At 55.4% G+C, this 13,627-nt stretch overlaps 1 protein-coding gene across 1 annotated transcript in view; it reads right to left on the reverse strand.

Annotated features, from left to right (window-relative positions):
- DLEC1 (DLEC1 cilia and flagella associated protein) overlaps positions 1–11,578 on the reverse strand; it is a 75,464-nt gene extending 63,886 nt beyond the window's left edge. The window contains exons 1-7 of the mRNA XM_036739695.1: positions 11,312–11,578; positions 9,846–9,986; positions 7,434–7,581; positions 4,915–5,025; positions 2,664–2,851; positions 2,214–2,434; positions 1,420–1,501 (exon numbers count right to left, since the gene is read on the reverse strand). Of these exons, the coding sequence (XP_036595590.1) occupies positions 1,420–1,501; positions 2,214–2,434; positions 2,664–2,851; positions 4,915–5,025; positions 7,434–7,581; positions 9,846–9,986; positions 11,312–11,578 (1,158 nt within the window). The remainder of the gene's footprint in view (positions 1–1,419; positions 1,502–2,213; positions 2,435–2,663; positions 2,852–4,914; positions 5,026–7,433; positions 7,582–9,845; positions 9,987–11,311) is intronic.
- Between the last annotated feature and the right edge of the window lie 2,049 nt (positions 11,579–13,627).

Raw genomic sequence — 13,627 nt, forward strand, 5'->3', positions numbered from 1 at the left:
ACGGACATGGGGCAGAAACGCTCCCCCATGACATGGGCCTTCTGGGGTAGGGCAGGAGCCAGAAGCCCCTTCCCATCTCCTGCCCTGGTTTCCTTCTCTCTTCTCCTAAATGTGGTTGTTCTTCCAGGCTCTGTCCCCCCCCCCCACCTCTACACTCTCTCCTTTGGCTGTCTCCCCCACTCCCGAGGCTTGCCGGGGGTCTCCCTGTAGAGGTCCTTGACAAAGCTCTGTTCCCCATATTCAAGGCCCATCCACTCTTAGATCTTGGGTAAGCAGCTTTCACTTCCATTCCCACTCTCAGTGGTTCTGCCTCACTGCCCGCTGCCTGTCCACTTCTCACAAGAAGAAATGGAGTCTGAGAGCTCATCACGTCACCCTTCAGCGACTGCTGTCACCTCCCAAGCCCCTCATTGTCCTTCAGGGTCACTGCCTTGCCCAGTCTCCAATATGTCCTGGCCTTAACGCACCTTTGCTGACCATCCACACAGACCTCACCTCCCGGTCACGAGACTTCATCTCCCCAAACGTTTGTTTGTTCTCTGGGTTCTACACCCCTCTATCAAGCCAGGCCCAGCTCCAGTTCAATCTCCTCCCACCATTACAGACTCCAAGCACTCTCAGAACCCGTAACACACACTCCTTTGCATGCCAGCTCTTTGCGGACTGTCTTTCCCCCACTAGACTCTAAGTCCCGAGGACAAGGCCTGTTTCTCACCCAGCTTCGTAGCTCTCCCTCCCGATACCCAGCACTTTGCACGTTCCCAGTCAACATGTGGTGAGGGAATGAGTGAATGAATCTCTACCTGCCCTGAATGACACACTACAGAGCTATAATCTACGAATTTATGTAAACCCTTCAGGAACCTCGTCATGTGTCTGGTTTGCCATCAAGTTCTTTTTTGGTTAAATTCTTTTACTGTCGCCATGTAAAGTGGGGCTCCCTACTCTTTGTCCTCTACCTGCTTCCAGGTTCCCAAATGAATCCCAGTCCTAGTCTTCTGGAATCAAGGAACAAGTCTGCATTCAGCCCCCCACCCCACCCCGTCCCCCATGCCCTCATGTTCTCATGCACATCAGTCTGAGCGTTCTTCTTTCAAAACTGAAGTCATCAAGAGACCTTTCCCGTGAGGGCTGTCCCTTCCTGGGCCTCCTCCAACCTCTGCTAAGATATGCTATGCAGAGGACACCAGGCGCAGCAGCACCGTGGCTCAGGATGAGGGGGGAAGATTCTCTCTTGAGTTTCCAAACCCGTTCCTGACAGCGCCCTGCCTTTTGTTAATCATCGCCACCAAAGGCATTTTTCAACGTTTGGGTGTATCTGTGACCAACCATTGGAACAGCATGGCTTTGTGTGGCCCGGGCCAAAGGCTGTGAGTGGCAATGGTTAAGAAGGAGTCGGAAAGGAAGCAAGATTTCTACCTCGTAAACTGGTCCAACTACATAATCAGTAAAAAAACCCACTGCTGGCTTGGCTAGAAACACCGGAGTATCATCAACATTTCTGAAAGGAAAAAGGAAAAATAAAAGGCCCATTAGACACATATAAATACACGTGCGTGTGCGCGAAGGAATTTACCCCACAGGTGCTGCTCGTGTCTCAGAGAGCAGCCAAGGCTTGTACTCCTCAGTTCCAGCCATAGCCACTTCTCGCCTCCCCCAGGTACAGCATCCAGTCTCTTTCTGCTAATTTACATACATCGAATTTCACTTTTGCCTCATATGCCTGGCACACAGTAGGGGCCAAATCAGTGCTTGCTGACTGTTGACTAATTGGAAGAAAAGGTGGATGAGCTCTCAGCAGAAAAACCAGGATTCTGTTCATTTCCTGGTACCTGTCAGACTGGGAGAGGCATGAAGAGTCCTGTGCACCCCATAAGCTATCGGACTGGTAGGAGCAGGCACTGGGAGGGCCCCCAGCATGCGCCGAGAACATAAGGAAACAAACAGGGACCACCCTCCTCTAACTGGAACCAGCGCTGTCCTAAAGGAAAAAGAGGGCTCCAGATGGACGGTGCCGAAGCCCCCCAGCCCTCCTCTCTGTGCAGTTCCCACCAGCTGCTTGAAAAATATCTGACTATTGGAGACCCCATCCCCAGGTGACTAGCCCTGCCCCTCCAAAGTGGAGCAAGGACACCCTTTGAAAGAAGAGAAGCCATCAAGCCTTTATTGTTCTTGGGGTTCACCTTTTTTGGACTCATGCATCCCAGACAAACCTCTCACTGAACTCGACACTCCGTTCATCTCCCATTGGTCCTGTCTTCGTCAGAGGAACGATGAGGGACTTGCCTCCATTCACAGTGTTAGGTGGAAAAAAGCGGGGGTTCTTGAGAAAATTATTCTGGCTCTCAAATTTGGTGAGAAGGCGCCGTTCCTGGACCCTCTGGGCTGTGTCCAAATGATGCATCCACATCTTATTCTTTGGAAAGCGACATTTCTGAGAAACAAGGCAAAATCATCTATTCAAAACAGCTTCTGAGGTGCAGGCCCAGACTCAGAACACACAAGAAAGGAGGAGGCGCATGCAACATCTCCTAGCTCCACCCCTCCCCCAAAGGCACCTTCGGGGCATTGCCGGGGGCTCCCTCCATCTCCCCTCTCTTCTACCTCGTTCCACCACCACCCCTCCCCCAAAGGCACACGGGGCTGTGGGTTCTGGTGCCTACCTTGACAACCTTGGGGGGCATCACTTCTGGTGTTGAGCACTTTGTCAGGGTAGACAAGGACACTTCCAAAGGGATGGCTGGAAGCTTCTTCTTGCTGACCATCTCGGCGACTTTCTTAGCATCCTCCGTGCCTACGCTGTGCTGTTTGTAGCTGAAGGTCAGCTTGTAGAACTCTGACTCACTGTCTCCTGTGACTCAAGGAAACCATGGTTGTCACCGAGGGAAAGGACAGAAGGAATTCCCTGGCCCGCCAACAAAAAGGCCGGCAGCTTCTCTCTCCCAAATGCTCTGTCACACATTGGTCCAGAGGAAGCAGTCCCCTCCATGGGATTCTCCACGGATCCAGAATGGGGCCTGCTGGAAGTTTTCTCCATTACACAGAACGAAGTCCTGGGCTTAGGAAGCCTTGGGAAGCCAAAGACTTCACAGGGAAGAAACCTAATTCCCAGCCTTCTTTTCAGCATCAATGTAATGATAATGCGTTGCCTCCCTTTCGAATGCTAGGAAAGACCAGGTCCGCAGGGGACCGACATTTCTGGGCCGTGTGTCACTGAACAACAGGGGGTTTCCTCTAGGGACTAGGAGTTACTGAATCAAATTCACCTACTGTTTCTAGTAGTAAGTACAACTTTAAGAAAGACTGAAATACATGAATATGGTCTCTCTTTGCTCCTTTGGAAAAGTGGGGGACTATGGGTATAGAACTATACACCAACATTAGCCTTTCTGATCTATCAGTTAGTTCTGCTGAAAATGTCCCCCTTTTGGGTTCTCCGTTATAAGGGACAGCCCTCAGGGAGGCAGTAGCGGTGAGGGGTGAGGACAGAGTGGGAAATGCAGATGATGCCAGAACAAGAGATGGAAGTAAAATTGTATTTGGTTAAAAACGTAGAGGTGAGTGAGCCAAGAGGGAAAGGCACAGCGGGCAGATGCTGACGCTGTTCCGTCAGAGCTTGGCATGCCAATGTCAAGCAGGAGAGGCCTGCAGGGCCCACGCCAAGAGGGTCCTGTACAAGGAGAGCTATGAAGGCGGGGCGATTTGGCCCCTCTTTTACACCACCCCCCCGCCCCAAACACATCCCACTGACAAGACAGCCCAAATGGATAAATACAAAAACTTAACACAAACCATAAAGCAGAAACTTCTGCAGGTAAGTAGCTAATGTGGGATTATGGGCCACAGAGAAGAAAAGCCTTCCAACTACACAGTCCTTGTCCCTCCTGCATGCTCCATGGAGGTGAAGAGGCTACTTTCGACTGTTGATAAGGGGTGAAGGGGGCAGAGGGTATCTGTGGGAGGCCAGCTGAGTAAAGAAAGGTGGGGGTGGGGCATGGAAGCATCCTCTGGGCATCAAAAGGGAAGCAGAAGGACAAGGATGAATTCTCACAAGAGAGAACCAAGAAAGAGAGGAGGGAAGTGAGTGAGGAAGAAGGGGGCAGTGGGGGCACAGAGAGGGGAAACCAATGACATGGACCCTGTGACCCCCCTCAGGGGAAGTGCAAGGAAAGCGCCAGTATCAAGTGGAATGAGGACCAAACCTGCCTGGATGCCATCAACCACCACTGAAACGGCCAACTGGGCCTGATCCAACACCCAGGCGGGGCTCCCTCCAGATCCGAACCTTCCCCCGAGCCAGCCCCAAGGTCCACCCTGGCCCTGGAGCGCCCTGCCAAGACTCGGCAGCCCCTGGGCTGACCCTACTGCAGGCCAGGGGCTATGACCACATCCTTACTAAGCATTCCCTGCGTGACTACGTTCCCATTGCCCTGGCCTCGGTGACCAGCAGCGAGGGTCCGTGGTTAGGAAATGTGCTTTCTGCAAGAGGGGTCAAAGAGGGATCTGAGCTGCGAAGGGACTGGACAGAGGGATCCAAGATGCAGAAAAGCTCTCATCAACATCCTGAAAGTCCTCACCACCGCAGAACTAAGGCCGAACTAGGAACAGCTGACTTACCAACTGTCCTGGCTGAATGGACTAGCATGGTTCTCCAGGGGCCAAAGGACCCATCGGGACTCCACCTTGCTTTGTCCTACAGTGACCCCTCTGCCTAGAGCTCGTACCCCTAGAGGGGAACCTCGCCTGGGACAAATGACACGAGGAAGGATGCACCTGGGGCTGCTGGGCCAAAAAAGGACCCCAAGCTGCCACGAGATAGCAGCACAACCCCGGCTCCTCTCCAAGCTCAAGCTGGATCATAGATGCAGTCTGGAATCCAGCAAGAAGACTCCTTAGAGATGAGAGAAATGTTACCTTTGGGTGCTCGGGAAAAAGGCAAAGGGTCACGGATATAATCGTTGGGACAAATCAAATTGCTTTTTCTCAGCAGCTCGTTGTTCACACACCATCTGAAGGCCAACTTCACTGGACCAAAGGAAGAAACAAACAGCAGTTAACAAATGAAGTCGATGCCGGAAAGTCGGGCTCAGGTCTTCCCAGCTGGGCAGACACTGCCTGCCCTCATGAGGAGTGGAATTCATCAAGAATTTTCAGATTCTTCTCAAGAGTCCTTATACCACGGGCCCAACCTTCTGTTCCTGCCACATGCCCCTCCAGTGTCCTCCTCTGGACACTGTCCCTGACCATGCCCCAAGCCTCAACTCTCCTTTCCAAGCCTCCTTCATCTTGGAGCCTTCCTCCTGGCCAGCCCCAACATACCCTGCCTGTCCCATCTTGTTCATACAGTGATCTGCACCTTGGCCAGCAGCTCCTTAGAGCATGGACTGTCTTGGGCCTTCCTTTGTACCTCCAGTACTTACGTAGTGTCTGGCACCTAGTAGGTGCTTAATTAGTGCTAATGACTGTCAGGTCAGTCCTATGGAGGAGACGGGAAAAGCAGACAACCACCCTTACTTCTAGCAGTTTCCAGTCTAGCTGGGGGACAAATGAGGAACAATCCAATCCAGCCCTACATTGTATGACACCGATGAGATGCCCAGGTGGAGATGAGGGCAGGAAGGATAGGTGCTGGTGGGTGGTTGGCAGGGGATGAGAAAGTCTTCAGAAAGGCGGTGGTCTTGAGCCGGGCCTTGGGAAACGCTCAGGCTCGGCCAGGAACAAGGAAGGCACATCGGGCACGTGAGGACCACTGTGTACAAAAAACTGGGCATGACCCTGGACAGCAGCAGAGGCTGTTTACAATGCCAGTAAGAAGGAATGGCGGCTAGCTGTGCAGGGCAAACAAGTCAGGCTGAGCAATTTGGTCTTGAATTAGACAGAGCACTAGTAACTGTGCAGAGAAGAACCATCAGGCTCCTCCCTATCACCACCCCCGCTGCCCCAGGCCGGTGGTCAGCACCACTGTCCTGAACCACAGTAACGGTGCCCAAGCCCCTTCAGGTTTCTCCCCACTCCAATGCCTCCCAGATATCAATCATCCCCCCATGGGAGTCCAGAACACAGTCCTCTCCTCAGAAACCTCCCATGACACGTCCCAACCAGGATCCTCAGAAGACCCTCCATCTTTCATGGGGGTGAAGGGGCCAGAGGACAGGGGCTGAAGCACAGAAAGGTGCGGGACCCAGGGCGGGGTCTGGTGGGGCAGGCAAGCAGCAGCAAGACAAAGGGGAGTCCTCCCAGGAGAGCCAGGGGCCAGATCAGGGGGTCCAGCCAGGGAATTCAGAAGGGCTGGATGACCAGTCACAGACAGCGCTGCCCAACGTGTCAGCCTGAGGGTCTGCCTTAGGCCGTGCACAACGTCAGGGCCCGGTCAGGGCTGTTACCAGGGCATTCAATGAAGGCGCACTTGATAGCACACCCACATGAGGATGTTGGGGCCTGGGGGCCGGAGAGCATCTGCTGGACCCAGCAAGGTTTGAATAGGCTGGAATGATGGGCCAAGTGGGAGCAAATCAGATCCCATGTGCACACTCTCATATACCTGGATTTAAAACCTAACGGCCAACATTTCTATAGCCCCACTCTGGGCCAGTGCCTGTGCCAGGCACTTCACAATTCTGACCCTCACAACGACCCTAGGAAGCAGGTCAGCTATTATGATATGATCATCCCATTTCACAGACGAGGAAGCTGAGGCAAACAGGGCCAAGTGACTTGCCCAGGGTCACACAGCTAGTAAGTGCCTGAGGCTGGATTTGAACTCAGGTCTTCCTGACTCTAAGCCCAGGGCTCGATCCCCTGTGCCACCTCATTGCGCAAGTATCAAAGTCAATTAGACACAGATAATATGGGGGACACCTGGGAGTTTAAATAGCTAACATGAGTCCACGATGTGGCTACAAAGTGGATGTGAGACCACCGAGATAGAGGCATCAGGCCCAGGGGAGGACAGCTCTCGCTTCCCTCTGCCCTGCCTGGTCAGATCCCATCTAGGGGGTTCAGACACTACAATTTAGGAATGACATCGATGCGCTGGGCTGCGTCCAGAGGAGGCTGACCGAGACGCAGAGGGCCCTCAAGGGCATGACCCTAGGAAGCACCGTGACAAGACCCAGGGAGGACAGAGCCAGTGGAGATGTGTGGTAGCAGTCCTCAAAGGCCTGTCCTGCTTGGACCAGAGCCACAAAGCTGTCGATTTCTACTTCATCTCAGAGAAGACTCTGAATAGGGCAAGCTGTCCTGTCCACAAGTGGATGCGGCTGTCCCTGGAGGGCCCTGACTGGGCCAGACAGCTTTGCTGGCCCCTTCTGAGTCTGGGCTTTGGTGACTCCAAGGAGGCCCCAGGAAGGACAGAGGGGCCATTGGACTCCATTTAAGTCCTGCCGTGGGTCTGGCTCAGCAGCTTTGGGCAAGGGCAGGCACAGAATCCATACCTGGAGGTAACTGGACAGCCTTAAATCCCTGGGCCTTGATGTTGTTCAGGACCCTTTCTTCCTCCGCCATGGCCCGAGCCCGGGCCTGAATGATGTGCCTCTCAACCACATCTGTGTCTGCCAACTTCTGAGTGTACTCATCTCGAAGCTGGCACAAGAAGGAAAAGGACAGAGACACAGTGATGCTGACCTTGCTCTGTCCTCCCTGACTCAGCCCCTGGCTTTCCGTGAAGAGCAGGACCGCTCCGCCCAAGAGGCCAGTGCAGGCCTTGCCAGGCTGTCTAGTCTCGTCCCACAGGCCTCTGGACACGCAGCCCCACTCCAACAGTGCCAAGTGCTGGGAGAACAGCCTCCACCCACTCTCTGCTGAGGAATCAGTGTCATTCCTTCCCGGACAGCCCACCCTTTGCCAGGTGAGCACCACAGTGCATCAGTAACCCCGCCATCACTGCTAGCTCTGCCTTCTGGGACCAAGAAGAACATTCTGTCTCATGGGGTAGGGCTAACATACTCAAGGAAATGGGACTGCTCAACTGCCCCCAGAGTGACCAGCATCGGCTCTCTGCTCCTGGATCTTTATTTATTTTCTCAGATTTTCCCAATGCTACTGAATCGAGGTTGGCAGCACTTTGGTGTGGGACAGCTCCAGCCCTGCCCAATGCTCTGCCCAAGGCAACCCTGCCTACCCCCCCAGGGCCCAAAGGGCAGGACCCTGAGGCCCCTTCCCCAAGGGCCTTTCAAACTCAAGTTCATGACTTTCACCATCTCAGTTACATTCTGTCTCATGAGGCTTGGCATAACATTCTAGCCAGCCTGCCAGGAACCTGTGGGCTCTGGACCAAAGGAAGTGCCTCCCTGCTTAACAAATGGGCCAATGCTAAACAGGCCAATACAGAAGGAGAGTTCCGAAGGCCGGGAGGAGAAGCCAAGGCTACAAAAATGAAATATATTGTGTAAGGATAAACAGAAAGTCCTGCCCTGGAGTTAAAACCTCATGGACACAAGGACAGGAGGTGGGAGATAGGGCTAGAAAGCAACTGGTGGGAAAAAGCCATTGGGATCCCAGTGGACCACAAGCCCAAAAAGGCTAAGATGACCTCTGATCTCCTTAACACAAGCAGAGACTGCAGAGGCTAATCATGACGGTCCTTCCGACGGATCCGTGAAGAAATGAATGCAATAATTACATACAACATAAAAATCAAATCTGAAAACCCAAGGATGGAAATCTAAAAGGAAGAAGCAGAGGCTGGACCCTCATGGCAGGAGCAAAAGCAAAAACCTAAAGAGAAGCAGAAACACGACGAATCGAATGAGAAAAGAACCTGCTGGTTTATGGGACCTCAGACGCGTGTCAGCGCTCTGCTGCGGGCCCCCAGCGGGCCCCCCTTTTCTGGAAGCTCTCCCTCGGGCCCCGCAGCCCTTGGGGAGGCCCCAGTACCGAGGGTCAGACACAAGGAGATGTTCACAGATGTTCACTCTCTAAAAAACAACTGAGAGGCAGCCCGGTTTAGAGAGAGAGGTCCAGACTGAGAGTCCAAAACCCTGGGTGTGAATCCTTCCTCCAACAAGGACCAGCCCTCCGAACCAGCCTCCTCTCCTCTTCACGGCGCATCTTTGCCTCCCTTCTGTATGAGGCTGGGAGGCCCAAAGGAGACCCCGGTGGTAGGAAAGTGAACCTGGAGGCTCCAGATACCAGCCGGACACACGCAAGAGGAAGGCTCCCCACCCTCACCCCTCCAACAAACAAGATGCCCTAAGACCTGGCAGACTGAGTAGCTGGCACAATTCTGTCCTTACAGAATTCACCAATCCAGGTATCAAAGTGCTGCTGTGGCCTCCGGCTTCCTTCCCATTCCAGTCTTTCTCTTACCTTGGGCCTGAGCCAGAAATTCTCTGGCCACAGTGCCATCGATTCTATTCCAGAACCAGTCTGCCCTCTCTAGGTGCCCCCAGACCTGGAGGGCTCGCCTGTGGCTGCTCTGACCACTGAACTGCCTGGTCACCCCAGGAAGCCTTCCCTAACCCCTCTTCATTCCAGGCCTTCTCTCCTCTAATTATCTCCTCCTATCCTGCCTAGAGCTTTGCTTTCTATTTGTTTGCATATTCTCTCTCCTCTTAGACTGTAAACTCCTTGACAGCAGGGAAGGTCTTTTGCCTCTTTTTGTATCCCCAGCCCTTAGCACAGTGCCTGGCACACAGTAGGCACTTAATCAATGTTTACTGATCAATAGGTTGAGAAGTGAGGGGTGCACAAAGGTTCTTCATGTGATCGAAGCCATAGAGTTCTGAACGTCTCTTCCTAACTGCTTGCTGCTTGTTAGGTTCAAAAGCGAATTTAAAGAAGAAAGCTCCTTAGTCACGGGCGGGTTCCAGGTGGCGACCCACAGAGCCACCTGTTTCTCCCTTTACCTTTTGCAGCTCATCCACAAACTTCTCATGTCGGATGTTTTCTCCACCACGGGATTTAATGAGGTTCGTCCCAATGTCTTCTCCAATCACATCCAGAGTGTACAGATTCTTGAAGAGGTTTGTCAGCAGGTGGGAGATGTCCTGCGCAGGGGAAGAGGGGCTGCCTGTGAGGGGCTGCGCCCAACCTCTCTCTGCCCATTCAGGGGCCAGCAGCCCACGAGAGCCCTCCCTGCCAACCTCACGTGTCAGGGAAGGGACAGCTGGGGGAGGGCAAGGCCCTCTGAATCCCCAGGAGAACACTGGCCTCTCATCACTATGGACACATCAAGGGCGGGAGGGAGAGAAGGGAGGGGGAGAGGGCTCCCGTGGATGGAGTAAACAATGAGTGAGGGAGTGTCTGAACCCAGCAGACCAAAGAAGGAAGGAACATGAATCAACAACAGAGTGGAGGGGCGAGGGAGTGAGCTAAGGAATGCAGAGGGGAGGAGAGAGGAGCAAATGAGCAGAGCAGACACAAGAACGGACAAATGGAAGGAAACGACCTGATGAGTAAACATGAAGAGCATGGGATGAATGAGAGGAGGGGAACAAACAAGTGAACAGGCTGGGCAGATGGAGGGAGGAAGAGAGGAAAGAAGCCAAGGAAGAGGAAAGGAGGGGGAGGGAGGGAGGTGGGAAGGAGGGAAGGAGGGAGGAGAGAAGAGAGGGAGGGAGGGAGAAGGGCAGAGGAAGGGAGGGAAGGAGGAAGGAAGGAGGGAAGAGAGAAGGGAAGGAGAGAAGGAGGGAAGGAGGGAGGAGAGAAGGGAAGGAGAGAGGAGGGAGGAGGGAGGGAAGGAGGGAAGGGGAGAAGGAGGGAAGGAGGGAGGAGAGAAGAGAGGGAGGGAGAAGGGCAGAGGAAGGGAGGGAAGGAGGGAAGGAGGAAGGAAGGAGGGAAGAGAGAAGGGAAGGGAAGGAGAGAGGAGGGAGGAGGGAGGGAAGGAGAGAAGGAGGGAAGGAGGGAGGAGAGAAGAGAGGGAGGGAGGGAGAAGGGCAGAGGAAGGGAGGGAAGGAGGGAAGGAGGGAAGGAGGGAAGAGAGAAGGGAAGGAGAAAGGAGGGAGGAGGGAGGGAAGGAGAGAAGGAGGGAAGGAGGGAGGAGAGAAGAGAGGGAGGGAGGGAGAAGGGCAGAGGAAGGGAGGGAAGGAGGGAAGGAGGAAAGAAGGAGGGAAGAGAGAAGGGAAGGACAGAGGAGGGAGGAGGGAGGGAAGGAGGGAAGGAGGGAGGAGAGAAGAGAGGGAGGGAGGGAGAAGGGCAGAGGAAGGGAGGGAAGGAGGAAGGAAGGAGGGAAGAGAGAAGGGAAGGAGAGAGGAGGGAGGGAAGGAGTGAAGGAGGGAGGGAGGGAGGAGAGAAGAGAGGAGGGGGGAGGAGGAGGAAGGAGGGGAGGGACGGAGGGAAGGAGGGAGGAGGAAAGGAGCGGCCGGCGCCCCACCTGACTCTGCAGGGACGTGGGCCTCAGCCTGAGCAGCGGGGGCTCGGGCACCGGCTCCGCGGACTCCTCGCAGCCGCTGTCGCCCCGGAGGTGACTCAGGTCGCTGCCGCCTCCGCGGGAGCTCAGCTCGCCGTCGGACTCGGGCTCGGGCTCGGGCTCCAGCAGCTGTTCCGCCGACGGCTCGGCCGCCTCCACCAGCGCCTCCGTGCCGGGCTGAGCCATCAGGGGCACCTGGGACGCCGAGAGCACCGGGCTCACGGTCTCCATGGCGACAGTAGACGCGGCCGCGCCGCTTCCGGCCCCGCCCCTTTACTCAGCCCGCCCCCGCCCAGCCCCTCCCCTCCGCCGGCCGCGCCCCGCCCCACTTCCGGCCTCCCTCCCTCTCTCGGGCCGCGCCCCGCCCCACTTCCGGTCCCGCCTCTTCCTCTCCGCCTCCTCGGACCAAGCTTCCGGCCCAGCTCCTTCCCTCTGCCAGTTCACGCTCCGCTTTCGCTCCGCCCCTATCGCCTCGCCTCCTCCCTCAACTTATGTTGCTTCCGCCCTCCTCCCCGACTCTCCTCCCCAGCCTCTGGCCCCGCCCTCCTTCTCTTTCCTGCCCTGCCCGCCTCTATTTCCCCTTGCCCCTCTTTCCCTTCCTGCTCACGTGACTCCGGGGACGCCCTGCTGCGGCCTGGTCACCAGAGGGCGCCCTGGTCCGAGGACGCTCAGGCTGCATCCCCAGGGGAGCTGCGGGAGCCACAGAGCTTGGAAAAATCTCTTTAGAGGCCGGGAGAGAGGGCCAAAGTGCACAGAGCGCGGGGCCTGGAGCCAGGAAGACCTAGGTTCAAATCCGAACTCAGACACTATGTGTAACCCTAAGCAAGTCACTTCAAGGCCGCCTGCCTCAGTTTCAGCAAAAAGGGAACAGTCACAATCCCTCCCTGGTACACAGTAGGTGCCATATAAATGCTTCGTCCGAGACTCAGTGTAAATCCCACCGCCTTCAGGAGGCCTTCCTGGATCAGCAGGCTGCAGGATCGATCCTTCTGTATACTCCAGGGTCTCCCACGTGCATGAAAATCAGTCAGCCAGCATTTATGAATCACTTGCTGGATGCCTGGTACTTTGGCAAGCGAAATCACTGGCTCTGCCTCCAGGGAGCTCCGGTTCTAACGGAGGACGCCCCCGCAGACCACCCTGGCCACATGAGATGAATGGGCAGCCTTGTCATGGAAGGAAGGCCCCAGAGCGGGATGGGACTACGGGTGTGAAAAATGGGTTTCTTGGTCATCTTTATCTTGGAGACTCCGAGCTCCCCCAGCCCCTCCCCCTCCTTCCAAGGTTCCCTTTCTTCCGAAGGACGTTGCTGGTGATGAGACTGCATCGGGTCTCCTTGTTCTGGTCCGACCCCGACCGGAGCCTGAACTAACTTAATCAGTGCTGGAAGCCCCGCTGCGCCGGTGGCTCCGTCGCGCTGCAGGCTCCCTTGCGTTGGATGCTCCCTTGCTGTGGTGGCTCCGTCGCGCTGCAGGCTCCTTTGGGCCGGTGGCTCCGTCGCGCTGGAGTCTCTCTTGCGTTGGACGCTCCCTTGCTGTGGTGGCTCCATCGCGCTGCAGGCTCCTTTGGGCTGGAGTTTCCCTTGCGCTGGTGGCTCCGTCGCGCCGGAGGCTCCCTCGCACTGAAGGTTCCTTCGTGTTGGAAGCTCCGTTGTGTTGGGCTCAGGCTTGGCTGGGGACAGTCTTCTGTCTCGGCGGCCCAAGGCTGGGGGTGTTCTGATAGAACAGTCTGGAGGTAAAACAATGAGGTGGCGATATCAGCCCCTGATGAAAGGGTCTATAAACGGGGGCCCCAACCCCGAATAGAGCCCAGTTCTAGGCTGGCTCCCTCGGGGGGCTCAGTCTCTGACCGCAGCTCCGCACGCATGCCAGCTCCAGAGACAAAAAATGGCAGACAACCTAGTTCTGTGTGTCCTTCTTAGCTCAGACCCTGACTGGTGACCCTGCGAAGGCGGAGGGAGGATGCGGGCTGAGGGCCAGGGCCGCCCAGAGAGCAGAGAATGGCTGGCCTGGATTTGGCAGCCGGTGAAAAGGCTCAGGGATGAGGAGCCGGGGGCCAGTGCCCCTGGACAGAGAGTGTACGAGGGGAGTTCCTGGGCAGCTGGGAAGGGGCCGGGTGCTGGGAAGTTTTGTTTGACTCTACACGCCGACAACAGGAGTTTCTTCTTTCTAATTTTCTTTTCCCAAGGAGAAGTGGAAGGTTGAGACAATGGCTTTGTTAATTGGAAAAAACTACTTACAGAGCAAAACCTCACTGAATTGTTGGCGAACCCTTGGCGCA

The sequence above is a fragment of the Trichosurus vulpecula genome, chromosome 9 (assembly GCF_011100635.1).
Source record: "Trichosurus vulpecula isolate mTriVul1 chromosome 9, mTriVul1.pri, whole genome shotgun sequence".
Taxonomy (NCBI): Eukaryota; Metazoa; Chordata; class Mammalia; order Diprotodontia; family Phalangeridae; genus Trichosurus; species Trichosurus vulpecula.